Source organism: Triticum urartu, chromosome 1A (assembly GCF_056163025.1).
Source record: "Triticum urartu cultivar PI428250 chromosome 1A, HENAU_Tu73, whole genome shotgun sequence".
Taxonomy (NCBI): Eukaryota; Viridiplantae; Streptophyta; class Magnoliopsida; order Poales; family Poaceae; genus Triticum; species Triticum urartu.
Genome location: NC_141873.1, coordinates 456,343,164 through 456,364,789, shown reverse-complemented (window position 1 = coordinate 456,364,789; position 21,626 = coordinate 456,343,164). Strand labels below are relative to the sequence as shown.

Genomic DNA, 21,626 nt, shown 5'->3' with positions numbered 1-21,626 from the left:
ACCTTTTCGAAACTTTTATTATATGGAAAATGATATGCTGAATGAAAATATTAACATTGGTTTTATCAGCCATAATTACTCCTAATCATATCCTGAAATTGGTTACTTGCAAAAAAAAAGGGTTTCTGTAGTATGCCGTGATTGAAATAATTTAAAATTTCAAATTGTAGACCAGGAAAAGGAGGATCAAGTTAGCACTTGATCCAAAGGTCCTGACGTAGGTGTTGTGTGCTGAAACATGTTTCAGAATTCAGACTAGAGCAAAAAAACAAAAAATCCCAATGATAAAAGTAGTACATGTGACGTATGCGTTGTGGACTGAAATCTGACCCACATTTTGTTATTTACCAATCAACGTAAAGGGGGGACAAGTTGAAGCAACGAAAAGAAATAACACCAATCCAATTTAGCTAGTGATTACATTTGTTAACAGCTCAGTCAATCGCAGCAAGGCTACAAACAGAAAGAGACAAAGAGTAATGAGAATGTACATCAGCCAAAAGGGCACATTAGTTACATACAGAACGTATGAGTATACTAGAATTTCACACATTACATACATACAGGAGGGATACAGATCCATCCGGCATCTCTCATCTTGCATACTAGAATTTCACACACAAATGGCAGACATCGACTATGTAATCTGAAATGCACATACCGCGTCGATTCTATCTGATCATTTCATAGGAAAGGTGGCATTCTTGAACGGCGACAACGAACTGAATGATAACGGCATCGGATGCACCAACACAACGAGCCTCTGGTCAATGGATCCGTTTAATCGGGATATGAGCTATTTTATCCCATTCTGGCCCGTCCTTGAGCTGCAGCTGGTTCAACAGCGCTGGCTTGCACCCAATCAGATCAAGAACTTGCAGTGAAGACGGGAAGCCGTTTGGCAGCGACTCCAGCCCCGTGCAGCACATTATGTTCAATTTTCTCAGAGAACTGAGGCTGATGAAGTCGGCAGGGAAAGACTCTAAGGTGAGCTTGGAGCAATTGTCGACCGACATGCTTTCCAGTGCTGCAAAACTCGCCAAGGAATGCAGAGAGGACAACTTGGAGCACTGTCGAATGTGCAACGTCGTCAATCCGCTCGAACTCTCAACATGTGGAAGAGATGTTATGTTGCTGCAGTTGTCTATCTCCAGAGAGGTGAGTGATCGTAAACCTCGCAAACAAGTACCCAGCTGCTTATCTGTTATGTCTAGATGGGATATATGCAGCTTCTTCAGTGAGATAAGTGCCTGAAGGTCCTCAAAATTTACGCCTTGGCAGCGCCGCAGAGTCAAAACTGCGACTGCTTCCACCTGTTGCCGGTGCAGCAAACCTATTGTAAGGATGGTGGCACAACATGTCTCTAGTGCAACACTGCAAGCTCTCGACGATGATGAGAAGGATAGCTTCATGTGTGAAGCAAACCCTGTGTTTCGGACAGTGACCTTCCTGATGGACTGAGCGAAAGGAGGCACTTTAACCAATTTGGGACAGTTCAAAAGATTCAGCTTACGGAGCCTGGGAAAAACATTGGTCATGCTCTCTTCTTTGGTCCACTCAACCCACTGTGGCATATCATCAAATTCAAGTTCTGCCAGACATGGAAATGCAATCAACTTGGTTCCATAGAACTCACTGCCAATCTGTCTCAGTGAGCACATCTCTTTCAAATGCAAAACCTTCAGGCAGGGAAGCTGCCCAAGAGGAGGCAGGACCTCCCACTTCCTACAGTTGGTCAAATATAAAGATTTAAGTAGGCACGGTGTACTTCCCTCCTTCAACTTGAAGCTCATGTCCAACCAACACGGTGACTTATCACCATGATATCTTCTGATACGGACCTCTTCAACATGCGGGTGCGGTTCAAGGCCTTCTAACACTTGAGCGTCGACAGAAGGGTCACTCTTACCAGTGGAATTCCATTCTAGTTCCAGCACCTTAATACCCTGTTTCTTTCTCAGGCCAGCTTTGCTGGCCTCTTGTTTACTGGATACAACATCAAGGTTCTTGATATGGAGCTTTCTGCAGAGACCATTCATATCATACAAATCTTCCAACATATGACCTTTTTCCCTTTTAACATGGAACTCAATTGATCCCTGGAGATGAATCAGTTCCCCAATACCCACAACTTTCGACGTACTTGCCCTGTCCATATCCAGATGGCGCAAATATTTCAAGTTCCGCATATCTTTCGGAAACTGCTCGGGGCGGCACCTCTTAGGGATACTTAGGGTCTGAAGAAGGAACAGTTTTGTCAATGACTGTGGAAGCCTTGTAATTGTCTTGCAAAGAGCAAGGTACCTGAGGTGCATCAGTTGACCAATTTTATCCGACAGATCAACCATATCGCAGCCATCCAAACCAAGCACACGGACACCCTTCAATTCTTTGAGGATATCATCTGGCAACTGACTGAGAGAAGACGAGGAATGCTTTAGAATTATGAACGTGCGCAATCTTTTGAGCTCGCACCGGCCTTTGAGCTGCGTGACAGCATCAGCAGTAACGGATAAGTGCCGAACTGTACGAGGTATCTGCTTCTCCTCAGCACTCTCAACTCTTGCACAGTCAACTCGTGAGACACTCTCTGCCAGGTCATGCATCAGGTCATGAATGTAATAGTAATTCTGATGGCCCTCTTTGCGTTCATGGAAGAAGGACCCCTGCACAAGTTGATCAAAGTACTCCTTCCCTACATCCTCCAGTTTCCTCCCATCAGCTTCAGCTGGCCGGATGAAATCCAGGGCCATCCAAATCTTAACCAACTTGTCACGCTTGAACCGCCAGTTCTTCGGAAATATGCTGCAGATTGCAAAGCATGGCTGCAGGTGCTCCTGCAGGTTCCGGTAACACAGCTCTAGCGTTGAGGTTACATTGGCATAGCTTTCCATCTCCGAGATCCTCTTCCAGTGACTGATACTCCGGGAAGCCTTGAGCATCCCGCCGACGACCTTGGCAGCCAATGGCAACCCCTTGAGCTTGTGAACAAGCTGCTCTCCAATTGCCTGCAACGCCGGATGCTTGTCAGCGCTGTCATTGCTGAAAGCAATCCTCGTGAACAGCGACCAGACATCCGCGAACGCCAGTCCGTCCAACGGGACCAGCTTGCTCGCCTTCAGCAGGTTTGCTACAATCTTTTTCCTGGTGGTGACCATGATCTTGCTGCCGGGCTGGCCACATCTGAGAGGAGCCAAGACCTCGCTCCAGTTATCCTCGTCCATGCCCCCTTTGTTCCAGACATTGTCGAGAACCAGCAGGAACCTCTTGGATGACACGGCATCCTCGAGCCGCCTCTGGAGACAGTCAAAGTTGTTCATGTTGTCAGGAACTTCTACCCCAGCAGACTGCAGGATTTGCTTCACGAGCCCGACCTTGTGGTAAGTGGTAGAAGGACACACCCACATCACCAGATTGAATGTTTCCTTCACCAAATCGTCGTGGAGCAGGACGCGCGCCAGCGTGGTCTTCCCCATCCCGCCGAGCCCAATGATCGCGGCGACGGGGATGGCGGCGGCGCGCGGATCTGCGCGGTCGGGCGGACTGGCGGCGACCAGCCAAGAGACCATCTTCTTCCGCTCCGCGTCGCGCCCAAACACCTCGCTGTCCTCCAGCAGCGAGCCTGTGGCCGGGCCGACCGGGGTGGGCGGGTGGCCGCTCAACTCGCCGGACCACGACGGCTGGAGGCCTGCCGCCTGCATCAGCCGCCCGGAGCTGTCGTTGATGCCGTCCAGCTTCTTGATGACGCCCTTGAGCCTGTTTAGCGACTCGTCGGTGCCGACGAGCTGCTTGCCGATCTTGACGAGGGGGGAGCGCGGGGGGCCGAGCGTCCGGTACTCGAACTCGTCGACGACCTCGTCGGCCTCGTAGACGGCGTCCTTGAGCTGCAGCAGCCACCGGTCGAGGTCGCCGCCGCCGCGGCTCCGCTCGACGGCGCTCGCCACGGCGCGGAGCTGCGTGAGCGCCCCGTCCAGCTGCTGGAGCGCATCAGGGACGCCGCCGTTGAGCCACCTGATCCGGTCGGCGGCGCAGGACTTGGCCTTGTCGACGACGATCCGTATGACCGGGCACACCAGCCAGCCGGCCACCGCCTCCGCCATCTCGCCGGCCGGTCGTCGGGAGCCGAGGGGATTGGGAGGAGTTGACGAGACGAGGGGTCAGCGGCTAGGTGGAGCCTCCTCCGGGCCGTTCGAGGGGTTTTGGATTGTCAGGCCGTGGAAATTTCGGACGCTTCGCCATGTGGTTTTCGGGGCTATTTCTCGCATTGGCGACGCCGACGCCCGACGGGCTCGAAACTTGGCTGGGTCGCGTCGCCTCCGCGTGGGGAATGACGGAGGGACTACCGGAGTCACTGGCCACTCGAATCTACTCGACGGCACTACAGATTTCCTGCTGCAGGACCCTTACATGGCGCGGACCCACAAAATAACTGCTGTTTCGCGAGAAAAGGGTACTACCACGAACAGGGATGACATCGTAAATGCGTCCGATCCTTAAAAAAATTCGCGACGTTGGCAACGCCCGTGGCGCCGTTGTCCCTCGCCTCCTGGTCTCGGGTGAAACCCTACGATCTCTGGATTGGGGCAGCGATGGCGCGTCAGCGTCGTGTACTTCTTGAAGGCGTCGTTTTGGGTGATCATCGGTCCGGGATTTGGCATGGTGTTGGTCGGCTTCTTTAGTAGGGTTCATGCTCGACAGTTGCGGTGGGCTTCTGGGTCTTGACCGAAAACGGTGGCGATGTATGGGTTTCTTTCAGAGGTGAGGTCGCCAGGGCGGTCACTCTCTCGGCAACTGGTTCATTGGTTCAAGCGTGCTCGGGGTGAGCTGCTTTGCTTGCTGATGGGTCGACGTCCTTTGATCCAGGACGAGAGGGCGGGGGTGCCCTCTTCGGCGGCAGATTCGGATGGTGAACCGAGTGGCCATGGGAGACGACGAAGCATGGCTCTCCTCTGGCGACGATTAGCTCCCTTGTTGCGGGCGTGTCCGTGTCATGATATGTAACCGTCGTGGGCTCCGAAGTACTTTTGGGTTCTTCGGAGCTCGTTAGCTGTTCCGTAGTGCTTTTATCCGTGTCGATTGTATTTTCCGTTTCCTATTGTCCTGTTGGTTGTAAGGTGTGGTTATTGCTTTATATATAAAGCGGGGCGAAAGCCTTTTTCGGTAAATTGCCCCTCCGACCCGTGAAAACATAGTTTTCTCCCACCCCGTCGGTGCCTGTATCTCGTGAAAGCGGTTGGCTGGAGGGACATTTCAGCGCGCGTTCCCCGCCCCATCCTGCAGCCACCCGGCACCGTTGCTGCCCGTCCCGCCGCCTTCGATTCCGGCTATATCCACCGACGGAATCACGCCGCTAGGCCACCACGCGCCCCGGATCCGCTGAGCCGAGCCCCCCGGGTCGCCGCCGCCCCGGATCGATCGCCGCCAAGTCGCCGCCCGCGCCGGATTTCCTGACAGGTTGACTCCATGGGTGAAGCCAACGAAAGTGTGAGTCCGATCGGATCTTGCCTAGGCAGGCCTGGTGCGTAGAGCCGGCTCGCCGATGTCGGAGACGATGTTCGGCTCGGGACCAAATTTGCCAATTATGCCGATGAAGGCATGGATCTTGCCGAAGGGGACCCGGTACCCATACTTGATTGAGTCGGCCTCCGGACCCAGCCCGAGTCGTCGATGTAGAGCTTGTGAAAGGATCGATATAGTTGACTAGAGGGGAGGGGGGGTGTGTGAAGAGGCAACTAACAATTTTAGCCTTTCTTTACCAAATTAAACTTTGCATCAAAGTAGGTTGTCTAGATATGCAACTAAGTGAGCAACCTATATGATGCAACAACAACAAGCACAAGAGCAAGCAAGGGATACAACACAATATAGCTTGCACAAGTAAAGGTGAGAGATAACCAAGAGTGGAGCCGCTGGAGACGAGGGTGTGTTACCGAAGTTCCTTCCCTTTGAGAGGAAGTACATCTCCGTTGGAGCGGTGTGGAGGCACAATGCCCCCCAAGAAGCCACTAGGGCCACCGTATTCTCCTCACGCCCTCACACAATGCAAGATGTCATGATTCCACTATTGGTGCCCTTGGAGGCAGCGACTGAACCTTTACAAACAAGGTTGGGGTAATCTCCACAACTTAATTGAAGGCTCCCAACGACACCACGAAGCTTCACCGCAATGGAATATGGCTCCGCGGTGACCTCAACCGTCTAGGGTGCTCAAACACCCAAGAGTAACAAGATCCGTAAGGGATTAATGGGGGAATCGAATTTCTCTTGGTGGAAGTGTAGATCGGGGACTTCTCAACCAATCCCTAGAAAATCAACAAGTTTGATTGGCTAGAGACAGAGATCAGACGAAAATGGAGCTTTGAGCAACATTGGAGCTTGGGGAGGGAAGAGGTGGTCAACTTGGGGAAGAAGACCCCCCTTATATAGTGGGAGAAAGGATCCAACCGTTACCCACTTACTCAGCCGGCGACAGGTGGTACTACCGCACATACCCACGGTATTACCACACGGGCGTGTGGTACTACCGCTAGGCTGTGCGGTACTACCGCTCGTGCGGCAGGGGCCAGACGAGGCCCTGTTGCGTATAGCAATGAGCGGTAGAACCGCCAGAGAGGTACTACCGCGTGCCCTTGTGGTACTACCACAAGGCAGGGTTCACTCTGGGCTGGGAAGGCACGGACTAAGAAAATTACATCCGTGGCTACTTCCGCTGAGTTTCGGTTTGTGCGAAAATCCAGCACGGTACTACAACTCGCAGGGAACGGTACTACTGCGTAGGGTGCGGAAGTAAAAAATTACTTCCCCCTACTTCCGCGCATGCCACCCTTCTGGGCTAGAGGGCACGGTACTACCGCGCTAGGAGCGGTACTACCGCTGCCAAGGGCGGTACTACCGTGGGCCGCTGCAGTACTACTGCTTCCTTGAGCAGTACTACTGCACGCCACAGAACAATAGCACTTGGAGGCCTTCATCTTCTCTTCGCAACGACAAGGGAAAACGACCGGTGCTCCAATGAAGCGAAGAAAAGGTGGTGGAAAGGAACATATGTGTATGTGTTGATTCCACCCTAACCTTTTCGAAGCGGACCCCTCTTAATAGTACGACTTTCCTATGTCTCCAATCCACCAAAAAGAAACATAGAGAAACGCCATCTTCGATAGGCTCCGAGGGGCACCGAATCGTCTTGTGCCTAGACATGAGATATCTGAAATGCTCAATGCACATGATTAGTCCGCAAATGCATTGTCATCAATCACCGAAACCACTCAGGGAGAAATATACCCTTACAATCTCCCCCTTTTTGGTGGACTGATGACAATACGGGATTTGCGCATAGGGATATAAAATGAACATAAGCAAACCCAACATCTATAAAATATAGACAAGCTCCCCCTAGATGTGTGCACTCTATAGAAATGCTTTGGACTGCACGGCACACATACTAGGACCAACACTCCCCCTATATTTCATAAACAACGCAATCCTTGCAACAATATGAATGACATTAAGCATCTATACCAATATAAAAAGACCCAGTGAGGTAGATCCAACAGATCTCGGCCATCCATTCGCATTCATCCAACAGTTGTTATTGTCCTAATGGTGAGCGACTAAACGCGTTTAGTGCTAAACACAACTTTCTCTTCTGTGATCACCTTCCTTTGGCACGAAAGGAAAGAAACTGCCCACGATCAGTCAAGAAAGAAAGAAAGGAAAGTAATTTCTCTTCCGTGATCACATTCCTTTGGCACGAAAGGAAATAAACTGCCCACGTCAATCAAGAAAGAAAGAAAGGAGAGTAACTGCTGCATCATCGCATCGCCCCAATCGCCTCCGATCGCCGCACCTTCACGACACCTCCCCCATCGCCTCGAGCCGCCGCACCTTGAAGGATGCCGCCTCTCCCATCTTTGTGTTGCCCCAACCCATCACCTCGCCTTGCCTCAGCCGTCGGCGGCGCCGCCTCCCTACCCCGCTTGGCCGGTCGTTGGCGGCGATGCCTCCTCCTACACCACCTGGCTTGGCTGCCAGGGACGGCACATCCTCTTACAGCCAGCCGTTTGGAAGCCGCCTCCTATACCGCCTAGCAGGTCGTCGGGGACGCCTCATGTTCGTCGGTGTTATTCACCGTCCATCCGGGCGGCTCCACGGAAAACTGCCTCACTAGCTTCGCAGCCTCGACATCCTCCAACCGGATCCTTTGATCTCCTTCTTGGCGGGGAGAATGGCGAGCAATAGAGTCGGCGGTGGTCTCCCTGTTCGGCTCTCACTCTATCTTTCATGCTTGGTGCCCTTCCAAGGTCGACATCGAGCAGGTGTCGGCTGACGCTGCCCCTCGGGTTCTCAGCTTCCACAGGGTGCATCCACCCGGCCGGGAACCAACCCAGGCTCAAGCGACGACCATGGCCATTGGATCTATCATTGTGTTAAGTTTGGCCAGTTACATGCCCTTGCCACGCACCAGCCGCCAGGTGTCATATTGATATGATGTCTTTTTCTATTCTGTTGTGTTTATATCTGACCGGACTCGCCTTTTCAGCTAATTAGCAATTTCAAATGTATAGACGTCTACCTATGCATTTGTTCTCACCAAGATGAAGGGAACTGCATAGTATTGTCCATATGAAAAAAATCAAGTCAATGTGATTAATCAAGTACATTCACAAGCAGACCGGTATAAAACTGAACTTCCTGTTATCATGTAGATGCTTATTATTTCATTTTGCCTTACTATAAAGGTGCATATTAATGATCTTATAGATGTTGTTACTTATATGAAAGGGCACAAAAATAGCGTAGATAGTAGTACTGCAAATCTTGGAGTGGTTGCTATGCTGAAGCTAATATTCTGAACCTGAGGTGACAAGATGTAGGATCTTTGCTGGTTGCAAGAAGCCCCATTTGAGAGGTCCATCATATTGGTGAAGGAAAATTGATAACTCATTGCTCAGGTCTTATCCTTTTTAGAAGATAGTCAGCGATGTCACTACAATAAATTCAGAGATGACATATTTATCGTATGTAACTTATGGTAATCTGGAAAAAAACATCGTGACAACTAGCCATTGGTAAGTCTATGTGCTCTACTTTTTTCCTTCTACTAGGCATCAAGATCAGTAAAATATCTTCATGCTTCTCCAATCATACTAGAGTTACTAAAAGATTAAGTCGACAATATTTCTTTCACTTTTGTGTATAATCCATTGTGCACAAAATAGTGGGTCGGATGATTGATTTCAGTGGAATTTGCGCGTACTTAAGTCATGGCTTATGCAAAGTTAATTTACAGTTTTATTTTGCGAAAATGCCAAACGGAGACCGAGCTCCATGGAGGCCTTTATTTGAAAACATCAAAATTTGAACTTTTCAATTTCAAAAAATTCTATAAATAAATACACATATACCTAGATACATAATGTACATGTGTGGAATTTTTCAGATGGAAAACCATTAAAATGTGAGCTACACAAAAAGAGAAATCTGGGGCTTTTAGCATATGTATTGTTCACCTTTAAAGTCCATGGTTTTTTTGTGCAGCTCGCAATTCAAGATATTTCATCCTGAATTTTTCCACACATGCACTTTACATCCTTGCATATATGTGTATCTTTTTTCTGATTTTTTTAAAACAGAAATTTATGAAAAATATCTAAATAAAGGGCTCCATGGAGGTCGGTCTCCGAAATGCCCTGCTCTTTATTTTGTTGATATTAAATACTTCATAAGTCTGTGTTTTGTGTAATTGATTGAATGTGTTTTCTTTTGTGGTTTCATATGATGAGTTTGTCAAGATCGGGATTAAGTATAGGCATGTGGTATTAGGTATCACCTGCTATTAAATAACATTCATGGATCAAATGTAGTGATATTAATTCATTTCTTAATACTTCATCAATTTGGCAAATGTCGGAGATAATTGAAGGTTGCACATATGTCCGCATATAACCACTATGACACAAATATACTATTAGAGATGTGTTCTCCGAAGGACAAAGGGCATCTTGTTGCAAGATGAGAGGCTTAAGAAGATTACACGTGCGTTGCACGTGCGAATTTACTAGTGAAGGCAAGGTAAAGAAATGAGCATGAAGTAAAGGGCACAAGATAGTATAAGCTCACAATCTACTCAACATACTAGATAATACGGTAAGACAATAAGATAAGTTGAGGACATATTTCTTACACCATATGATAGTCTCCTGGACTCACACGAACACAACCACAAACCAACAAGCCAAAGCAGTGAAGGTTCAACAGAACGAAAGCAAAGCGAAACAAGACACGACACAAGACTCGCAAACACGACACAAGACTCGCAAATCCTACACTCTCTCCCTCTTTGGCATCGAGACACCAAAAAGGCAGAGAGGACACCTACGACACAGGTGTTGGTAGAACTCTAAGGCATCACCAGTCATGTTCCTCCTCCTTAGACCCCTCAACAGCACGGGATGAAGAGGGAACTCCAGTCTCCTCCTCTGACTCACTCCACCGGCAGTGTTGTCTGGTCCACTGCTCCTCATCTGTGATCCTCTCCTCAGAGCCATACTGGACCTCAAGGCCAACCTGTCTCATAATAGCCTTGTCGCGACTCGAGCCATGTTGGCGTTCACATGAGTCCGGTACTGTCCCTTGGCCTGCGTGCAGAACAAAGCCTTCATCTTGGCCTCAAGCTTCTTAGCCCAAATGGGCTCAGTAGAGGGAGGATTGTATCCCTCAGAACTGTCCTCAGCCGCCTCCTCCTCCTCAAAATCATCCTCATCCACATCCATCCTAGCAGCCTCTGCCTCCGCCCATGTAGTGGTGTTAGCCCACTTGCTCTTGATGCGTAGCTTGATACGCTCATGGCGAATCTAGTTGGGAGCATGAAACTCTTCACCTGGAAAGAGCTTCTCCCAAGTCTTCGAGATCAAGAAAAACAGGTAAGGTCCATAGATGGGCACCGTATGATTGAACACAGCAAACTGCAGCTCACACCACATGATATGTGAGACATCAAGTGGTTCCGTCTGTTGGAGGCGCGCCTTCTCACAGACGAGCATCATATCCACAAGATAGGCATGCACCTTGTCCTTGTTGCCTCTGCGAGGAAAGAGTGAGTTGCAGAAGATCCGATGCATGATGTCAAAGAATGGGTTCAGCACCCAAGTCTTCTTGTCATTAGCTAGCTTCTTCTCAACAAGGTAGGGTAGAATCTTGGTCTTGTTGGCCGACTCAGGGTTGGCATGTGGGCGGACACCAACGGGCACATTGAGCCCCTCATCATGAACATGCAACAACTCCATGAACTCCCACTACTGCAGGATGCTGCTAACGCGACACTACGATCAGAGACCCTTTGACGAAACTGTTGGGTTTCGTAGTAATTTCAAAAAATTTCCTACGCTCACGCAAGATCATGGTGATGCATAGCAACGAGAGGGGAGAGTATGATCTACGTACCCTTGTAGATCGACAACGGAAGCGTTTGGTTGATGTAGTCATACGTCTCCACGGCCCGACCGATCTAACACCGAAACTACGGCACCTCCGAGTTCTAGCACACGTTCAGCTCGATGACGATCCCCGGACTCCGATCCAGCAAAGTGTCGGGGAAGAGTTCCATCAGCACGACGGCGTGGTGACGATCTTGATGTACTACCGTCGCAGGGCTTCGCCTAAGCACCGCTACAATATTATCGAGGACTATGGTGGAAGGGGGCACCGCACACGGCTAAGAATATGATCACGTGGATCAACTTGTGTCTCTAGGGGTGCCCCTGCCTCCGTATATAAAGGTTCAAGGGAGGGGGGCCGGCCGGCCAAGGTGTGGCACGCCAGGAGGAGTCCTACTCCTTCTGGGAGTAGGACTCCCCCCTTTCCTAGTTGGAATAGGATTCGTGGAGGGGGGGGGGAAGAGGAGAGAGAGGAGGAAGGGGGGCCGGCCCCCTCTCCTTGTCCAATTCGGACCAAGGGGGGGGGGGAGGGGCGCGCGGCCCATATCTGGCCACCTCTCCTCTCTTCCACCAAGGCCCACTAAGGCCCATATACCTCCCGGGGGGTTCCGGTAACCTCCCGGTACTCCGGTAAAATCCCGATTTCACCCGGAACACTTCCAATATCCAAACATAGGCTTCCAATATATCAATCTTTATGTCTCGACCATTTCAAGACTCCTCGTCATGTCCGTGATCACATCCGGGACTCCGAACAACCTTCGGTACATCAAAATGCATAAACTCATAATATAACTGTCATCATAACCTTAAGCGTGCGGACCCTACGGGTTCGAGAACAATGTAGACATGACCGAGACACGTCTCCGGTCAATAACCAATAGCGGAACCTGGATGCTCATATTGGCTCCTACATATTCTACAAAGATCTTTTATCGGTCAGACCGCATAACAACATATGTTGTTCCCTTTGTCATCGGTATGTTACTTGCCCGAGATTCGATCGTCGGTATCCTATACCTAGTTCAATCTCGTTACCGGCAAGTCTCTTTACTCGTTCTGTAATACATCATCCCGCAACTAACTCATTAGTTGCAATGCTTGCAAGGCTTAAGTGATGTGCATTACCGAGAGGGCCCAGAGATACCTCTCCGACAATCAGAGTGACAAATCCTAATCTCGAAATACGCCAACCCAACATGTACCTTTGGAGACACCTGTAGAGCTCCTTTATAATCACCCAGTTACGTTGTGACGTTTGGTAGCACACAAAGTGTTCCTCTGGCAAACGGGAGTTGCATAATCTCACAGTCATAGGAACATGTATAAGTCATGAAGAAAGCAATAGCAACATACTAAATGATCGGTTGCTAAGATAATGGAATGGGTCATGTCAATCAGATCATTCAACTAATGATGTGATCCCGTTAATCAAATAACAACTCTTTGTCCATGGTTAGGAAACATAACCATCTTTGATTAACGAGCTAGTAAAGTAGAGGCATACTAGTGACACTCTGTTTGTCTATGTATTCACACATGTATTATGTTTCCGGTTAATACAATTCTAGCATGAATAATAAACTTTATCATGATATAAGGAAATAAATAATAACTTTATTATTGCCTCTAGGGCATATTTCCTTCAGTCTCCCACTTGCACTAGAGTCAATAATCTAGATTGCACAGTAATGATTCTAACACCCATGGAGCCTTGGTGCTGATCATGTTTTGCTCGTGGAAGAGGCTTAGTCAATGGGTCTGCAACATTCAGATCCGTATGTATCTTGCAAATCTCTATGTCTTCCACCTGGACTAGATCCCGGATGGAATTGAAGCGTCTCTTGATGTGCTTGGTTCTCTTGTGAAATCTGGATTCCTTCGCCAAGGCAATTGCACCAGTATTGTCACAAAAGATTTTCATTGGACCCGATGCACTAGGTATGACATCTAGATCGGATATGAACTCCTTCATCCAGACTCCTTCATTCGCTGCTTCCGAAGCAGCTATGTATTCCGCTTCACACGTAGATCCCGCCACGACGCTCTGTTTAGAACTGCACCAACTGACAACTCCATCGTTTAATGTAAACACGTATCCGGTTTGCGATTTAGAATCATCCGGATCAGTGTCAAAGCTTGCATCAACGTAACCGTTTACGATGAGCTCTTTGTCACCTCCATATACGAGAAACATATCCTTAGTCCTTTTCAGGTACTTTAGGATGTTCTTGACCGCTGTCCAGTGATCCACTCCTGGATTACTTTGGTACCTCCCTGCTAGACTTATAGCAAGGCACACATCAGGTCTGGTACACAACATTGCATACATGATAGAGCCTATGGCTGAAGCATAGGGAACATCTTTCATCTTCTCTCTATCTTCTGCAGTGGTCAGGCATTAAGTCCGACTCAACTTCACACCTTGTAACACAGGCAAGAACCCTTTCTTTGCTTGATCCATTTTGAACTTCTTCAAAATCTTGTCAAGGTATGTGCTTTGTGAAAGTCCAATTAAACGTCTTGATCTATCTCTATAGATCTTTATGCCTAATATGTAAGCAGCTTCACTGAGGTCTTTCATTGAAAACACTCTTATTCAAGTATCCCTTTATGCTATCCAGAAATTCTATATCATTTCCAATCAGTAATATGTCATCCACATATAATATCAGAAATGCTACAGAGCTCCCACTCACTTTCTTGTAAATACAGGCTTCTCCAAAAGTCTGTATAAAACCACATGCTTTGATCACACTATCAAAGCGTTTATTCCAACTCCGAGAGGCTTGCACCAGTCCATAAATGGATCGCTGGAGCTTGCACACTTTGTTAGCTCCCTTTGGATCGACAAAACCTTCCGGTTGCATCATATACAACTCTTCTTCCAGAAATCCATTCAGGAATGCAGTTTTGACATCCATCTGCCAAATTTCATAATCATAAAATGCGGCAATTGCTAACATGATTCAGACAGACTTAAGCATCGCTACAGGTGAGAAGGTCTCATCGTAGTCAATCCCTTGAACTTGACGAAACCCTTTTGCGACAAGTCGAGCTTTGTAGACAGTAATATTACCGTCGGCGTCAGTCTTCTTCTTGAAGATCCATTTATTCTCAATTGCTTGCCGATCATTGGGCAAGTCAACCAAAGTCCATACTTTGTTCTCATACATGGATCCCATCTCAGATTTCATGGCTTCAAGCCATTTTGCGGAATCTGGGCTCACCATCGCTTCTTCATAGTTTGTAGGTTCATCATGATCTAGCAGCATGACTTCCAGAACAGGATTACCGTACCACTCTGGTGCGGATCTCACTCTGGTTGATCTACGAGGTTCAGTAGTATCTTGTTCTAAAGTTTGATGATCATTATCATTAGCTTCCTCACTAATTGGTGTAGGTGTCACAGAAATAGTTTTCTATGATGCACTACTTTCCAATAAGGGAGCAGGTACAGTTACCTCATCAAGTTCTACTTTCCTCCCACTCACTTCTTTCGAGAGAAACTCCTTCTCCAGAAAGTTTCCGAACTTAGCAACAAAAGTCTTGCCTTCGGATCTGTGATAGAAGGTGTATCCAATAGTCTCCTTTGGATATCCTATGAAGACACATTTCTCCGATTTGGGTTCGAGCTTATCAGGTTGAAGCTTTTTCACATAAGCATCGCAGCCCCAAACTTTCAGAAACGACAACTTTGGTTTCTTGCCAAACCATAGTTCAAAAGGCGTCGTCTCAACGGATTTTGATGGTGCCCTATTTAACGTGAATGCGGCCGTCTCCAAAGCATAACCCCAAAATGATAGCGGTAAATCAGTAAGAGACATCATAGATCGCACCATATCTAGTAAAGTACGATTACGACGTTCGGACACACCATTACGCTGTGGTGTTCCGGGTGGCGTGAGTTGCGAAACTATTCCGCATTGTTTCAAATGTACACCAAACTCGTAACTCAAATATTCTCCTCCACGATCAGATCATAGAAACTTTATTTTCTTATTACGATGATTTTCAACTTCACTCTGAAATTCTTTGAACTTTTCAAACGTTTCAGACTTATGTTTCATTAAGTAGATATACCCATATCTGCTTAAATCATCTGTGAAGGTGAGAAAATAACGATATCCGCCACGAGCCTCAATATTCATCGGACCACATACATCTGTATGTATGATTTCCAACAAACCTATTGCTCTCTCCATAGTACCGGAGAACGGCGTTTTAGTCATCTTGCCCATGAGGCACGTTTTGCAAGTACCAAGTGATTCATAATCAAGTGGTTCCAAAAGTCCATTAGTATGGAGTTTCTTCATGCGCTTTACACCGATATGACCTAAACGGCAGTGCCACAAATAAGTTGCCCTATCATTATCAACTCTGCATCTTTTGGTTTCAACATTATGAATATGTGTGTTACTACTATCGAGATTCAATAAGAATAGACCACTCTTCAGGGGTGCATGACCATAATAGAACAACCATTATTCTCTGATTTAAATGAATAACTGTCTCGCATCAAACAAGATCCAGATATAATGTTCATGCTTAACGCTGGCACCAAATAACAATTATTTAGGTCTAACATTAATCCCGAAGGTAGATGTAGAGGTAGCCTGCCGACCGCGATCACATCGACTTTGGAACCGTTTCCCACGCACATCGTCACCTTGTCCTTAGCCAATCTTCGCTTAATCCGTAGTCCCTGTTTCGAGTTGCAAATATTAGCAACAGAACCAGTATCAAATACCCAGGTGCTACTGCGAGCATTAGTAAGGTACACATCAATAACATGTATATCACACATACCTTTGTTCACCTTGCCATCCTTCTTATCCGCCAAATACTTGGGGCAGTTCCGCTTCCAGTGACCAGTGCAGTAGAAGCACTCAGTTTCAGATTTAGGTCCAGACTTGGGTTTCTTCTCTTGAGCAGCAACTTGCTTGCTGTTCTTCTTGAAGTTCTCCTTCTTCTTCCCTTTGCCCTTTTTCTTGAAACTAGTGGTCTTGTTGACCATCAACACTTGATGCTCCTTTTTGATTTCTACCTCCGCAGCTTTCAGCATTGCGAAGAGCTCGGGAATAGTCTTATTCATCCCTTGCATATTATAGTTCATCACGAAGCTCTTGTAGCTTGGTGGCAGTGATTGGAGAATTCTGTCAATGACGCAATCATCTGGAAGATTAACTCCCATTTGAATCAAGTGATTATTATACCCAGACATTTTGAGTATATGCTCACTGACAGAACTGTTCTCCTCCATTTTCCAGCTATAGAACTTATTGGAGACTTCATGTCTCTCAATCCGGGCATTTTCTTGAAATATTAACTTCAACTCCTGGAACATCTCATATGCTCCATGACGTTCAAAACATCGTTGAAGTCCTGGTTCTAAGCTGTAAAGCATGGCACACTGAACTATCGAGTAGTCATCAGCTTTGCTCTGCCAGACATTCACAACATCTGGTGTTGCTCCAGCAGCAGGCCTGGCACCCACCGGTGCTTCCAGGACGTAATTCTTCTGTGCAGCAATGATGATAATCCTCATGTTACGGACCCAGTCCGTGTAATTGCTACCATCATCTTTCAACTTTTCTTTCTCAAGGAACGCATTAAAATTCAACGAAACAACAGCACGGGCCATTTATCTACAATCATACATAAACAAGCAAGATAATATCAGGTACTAAGTTCATGATAAATTTAGGTTCAGTTAATCATATTACTTAAAGAACTCCCACTTAGATAGACATCCCTCTAATCATCTAAGTGATTACGTGATCCAAATCAACTAAACCATGTCCGATCATCACGTGAGATGGAGTAGTTTCATTGGTGAACATCACTATGTTGATCATATCTACTATATGATTCACGCTCGACCTTTCGGTCTCCGTGTTCCGAGGCCATATCTGTATATGCTTGGCTCGTCAAGTATAACCTGAGTATTCCGCGTGTGCAAGTGTTTTGCACCCGTTGTATTTGAACGTAGAGCCTATCACACTCGATCATCACGTGGTGTCTCAGCACGAAGAACTTTCGCAACGGTGCATACTCAGGGAGAACACTTCTTGATAATTTAGTGAGAGATCATCTTATAATGCTACCGTCAATCAAAGCAAGATAAGATGCATAAAAGATAAACATCACATGCAATCAATATAAGTGATATGATATGGCCATCATCATCTTGTGCTTGTGATCTCCATCTCCGAAGCATCGTCATGATCACCATCGTCACCGGCGCGACACCTTGATCTCCATCGTAGCATCGTTGTCGTCTCGCCAATCTTATGCTTCCACGACTATCACTACCGCTTAGTGATAAAGTAAAGCATTACAGCGCGATTGCATTGCATACAATAAAGCGACAACCATATGGCTCCTGCCAGTTGCCGATAACTCGGTTACAAAACATGATCATCTCATACAATAAAATTTAGCATCATGTCTTGACCATATCACATCACAACATGCCCTGCAAAAACAAGTTAGACGTCCTCTACTTTGTTGTTGCATGTTTTACGTGGCTGCTACGGGCTTAAGCAAGAACCAATCTTACCTACGCATCAAAACCACAATGATAGTTTGTCAAGTTGGTGCTGTTTTAACCTTCGCAAGGATCGGGTGTAGCCACACTCGGCTCAACTAAAGTTGGAGAAATTGTCACCCGCAAGCCACCTATGTGCAAAGCACGTCGGGAGAACCGGTCTCGCGTAAGCGTACGGGTAATGTTGGTCCGGGCCGCTTCGTCCAACAATACCGCCGAACCAAAGTATGACATGATGGTAAGCAGTATGACTTATATCGCCCACAACTCACTTGTGTTCTACTCGTGCATATAACATCAACATATAAAACCTAGGCTCGGATGCCACTGTTGGGTTTCGTAGTAATTTCAAAAAAAATCCTATGCTCACGCAAGATCATGGTGATGCATAGCAACGAGAGGGGAGAGTATGATCTACGTACCCTTGTAGATCAACAACGGAAGCATTTGTTTGATGTAGTCGTACGTCTCCACGACCCGACCGATCAAGCACCGAAACTACGGCACCTCCGAGTTCTAGCACACGTTCAGCTCGATGACGATCCCCAGACTCCGATCCAGCAAAGTGTCGGGGAAGAGTTCCGTCAGCACGACGGCGTGGTGACGATCTTGATGTACTACCGTCGCAGGGCTTCGCCTAAGCACCGCTACAATATTACCGAGGACTATGGTGGAAGGGGGCACCGCACACGGCTAAGAATATGATCACGTGGATCAACTTGTGTCTCTAGGGGTGCCCCTGCCTCCGTATATAAAGGTTCAATGGAGGGGGGCCGGCCGGCCAAGGTGTGGCGCGCCAGGAGGAGTCCTACTCCTTCTGGGAGTAGGACTCCCCCCCTTTCCTAGTTGGAATAGGATTCGTGGAGGGGGGGAAAGAGGAGAGAGAGGAGGAAGGGGGGCCGGCCCCCTCTCCTTGTCCAATTCGGACCAAGGGGGGAGGGGCACGCGGCCCATATCTGGCCACCTCTCCTCTCTTCCACCAAGGCCCACTAAGGCCCATATACCTCCCGGGGGGTTCCGGTAACCTCCCGGTACTCCGGTAAAATCCCGATTTCACCCGGAACACTTCCTATATCCAAACATAGGCTTCCAATATATCAATCTTTATGTCTCGACCATTTCAAGACTCCTCGTCATGTCCGTGATCACATCCGGGACTCCGAACAACCTTCGGTACATCAAAATACATAAACTCATAATATAACTGTCATCGTAACCTTAAGCGTGCGGACCCTACGGGTTCGAGAACAATGTAGACATGACCGAGACACGTCTCCGGTCAATAACCAATAGCGGAACCTGGATGCTCATATTGGCTCCTACATATTCTATGAAGATCTTTTATCGGTCAGACCGCATAACAACATACGTTGTTCCCTTTGTCATCGGTATGTTACTTGCCCGAGATTCGATCGTCGGTATCCTATACCTAGTTCAATCTCGTTACCGGCAAGTCTCTTTACTCGTTCTATAATACATCATCCTGCAACTAACTCATTAGTTGCAATGCTTGCAAGGCTTAAGTGATGTGCATTACCGAGAGGGCCCAGAGATACCTCTCCGACAATCGGAGTGACAAATCCTAATCTCGAAATACGCCAACCCAACATGTACCTTTGGAGACACCCGTAGAGCTCCTTTATAATCACCCAGTTATGTTGTGACGTTTGGTAGCACACAAAGTGTTCCTCTGGCAAATGGGAGTTGCATAATCTCATAGTCATAGGAACATGTATAAGTCATGAAGAAAGCAATAGCAACATACTAAACGATCGGGTGCTAAGCTAATGGAATGGGTCATGTCAATCAGATCATTCAACTAATGATGTGATCCCGTTAATCAAATAACAACTCTTTGTCCATGGTTAGGAAACATAACCATCTTTGATTAACGAGCTAGTCAAGTAGAGGCATACTAGTGACACTCTGTTTGTCTATGTATTCACACATGTATTATGTTTCCAGTTAATACAATTCTAGCATGAATAATAAACTTTTATCATGATATAAGGAAATAAATAATAACTTTATTATTGCCTCTAGGGCATATTTCCTTCAGAAACTATGTGTGATGCATTAATCACAAACGGGGATGTAAAAAAACCGTCAAAAAATGTGCAGAACATTTGTGATGGCAGAGCCATCAAACATGGTTTAGATTTTAGTTGCGTGTGCGAGTCAGGGCACACGGTTAACCCGTTCGAACTGTTTGCGATGAGGCAGAACAACAGAAATGGGCAGCCATATCAATGTGTATGCGATACACGGTATACCATTTGCTCCGATGAACTATTTGCTATTAGGGAGTGCAACAGAAACGGTTAGCCAGATCAAGGTGTGCGTGTGATATAGGGCATACGGTTCACTCGGACGAACTATTTTTGATTAGCGAACACAACATAAATGGTTCAACTTAACAAGATGTGTGTGATACGTGGCAAACAGCCGACTCGGATAAACTGTTTGCGATGAGAAATTACAACATAGATGGTTAATATAGTTAGTTCGTGTGCGATTTTGTGTGTACAAAAAACTTTGAAAAATGCAAACTAGTTGCTTGCGGTGTCTAGGAGTATCGCACATGATGTGTCTGCGAGTACTCACGTGCGATGATTAGTAAGTTACACATAAATTTCCTTATGTTAACACTTGTGTGATAAATAACATGTGGCACCGGATACGGTATTCGGGTTGTGTGTGTGCTCCACTTAGTCTTCCTGCACTCCAGCGAATGCTTCCCGCGCTCCAGCAAATGCTTCCCGTGCTCCACATGGGTGAATTGTAAAATCCATGCCTCTTCCCTCACCGGTTTCCCGCCACCAGCTAATGTCTTCTGCATATAATCCAGGCGGCAACACACCATCGCAACACTCTGCGCGGATCTAGTCCTCGGCCATGTACCATTAGTTATTCCAAGCATGCCAAGCAACGACCAAAGCTTCGACGTCGACGCCTACCTGCATTACATCTTCGGCGAGGACAACGAGCCGGGGCAGGTCGGGGAGCAAGAGCTTCATCGGCTGGTGCAGGCACCATGGCCCATCGGCAGCGATATCGGCGTGACAGTCCTTGGGAGCACAATCGACATATTGCAGAGGAGGTGTCATGAGCAGCTTCTCATCCACCGTGCCAAAGATCCAGAGCTGCTCGGTGGCATGATTGACGACCCACCCAAAGAGCCGCCGTCACCAGTGCTCATCGAGAGCCTGATGCCCCGCAAGGAATGGGCATAGGACCTCTGTGATTCAGTCAAGACACAGGCAGCCTGCGGCTTCACCATTGCCGCAACGGCCGTGTCAACCTCGATCCCGATGATGTGGTGGCCAGGCTCGAGCACATCCTTGGCGGAGTTGACGTCCTCGACGAAGTAGAACATGGCCAACGCGATATCTTGAGGATGCAGGTGATGGACGGAATTTGCTACTAGGCCAGAGACATGGAAATGGAGCGGTTCCGCGGAGTTTTCATGCGCGCGATTGCATGCTCTCAAGCTCTTCTGGAAGAGGCCCAACAGCCCTAAGAGCCTCCCAGCGCCAGCAGCTCCATAGGCAGAGGCGGGTCGGGACACTTGGAGTGAACGGCCGCAAGGGTGCCATGCTGATCATGGAGTCTGAGAAGACCATCGTCGGAAGGTCGCTACC

At 47.5% G+C, this 21,626-nt stretch overlaps 1 protein-coding gene across 1 annotated transcript; it reads right to left on the bottom strand.

Annotated features, from left to right (window-relative positions):
- Window positions 1–472: 472 nt before the first annotated feature.
- Window positions 473–4,352, bottom strand: LOC125518519 (putative disease resistance RPP13-like protein 1). Its single transcript, XM_048683343.2, has one exon. It carries the CDS (start codon window positions 4,098–4,100, stop codon window positions 768–770), a length of 3,333 nt encoding a protein of 1,110 aa, XP_048539300.1. The 5' UTR covers window positions 4,101–4,352; the 3' UTR covers window positions 473–767.
- Window positions 4,353–21,626: the final 17,274 nt, after the last annotated feature.

Bases quoted from the DNA above. Each gene is read 5' to 3' on its own strand.
- LOC125518519 (XM_048683343.2), bottom strand. From the start codon at position 4,100: ATGGCGGAGGCGGTGGCCGGCTGGCTGGTGTGCCCGGTCATACGGATC.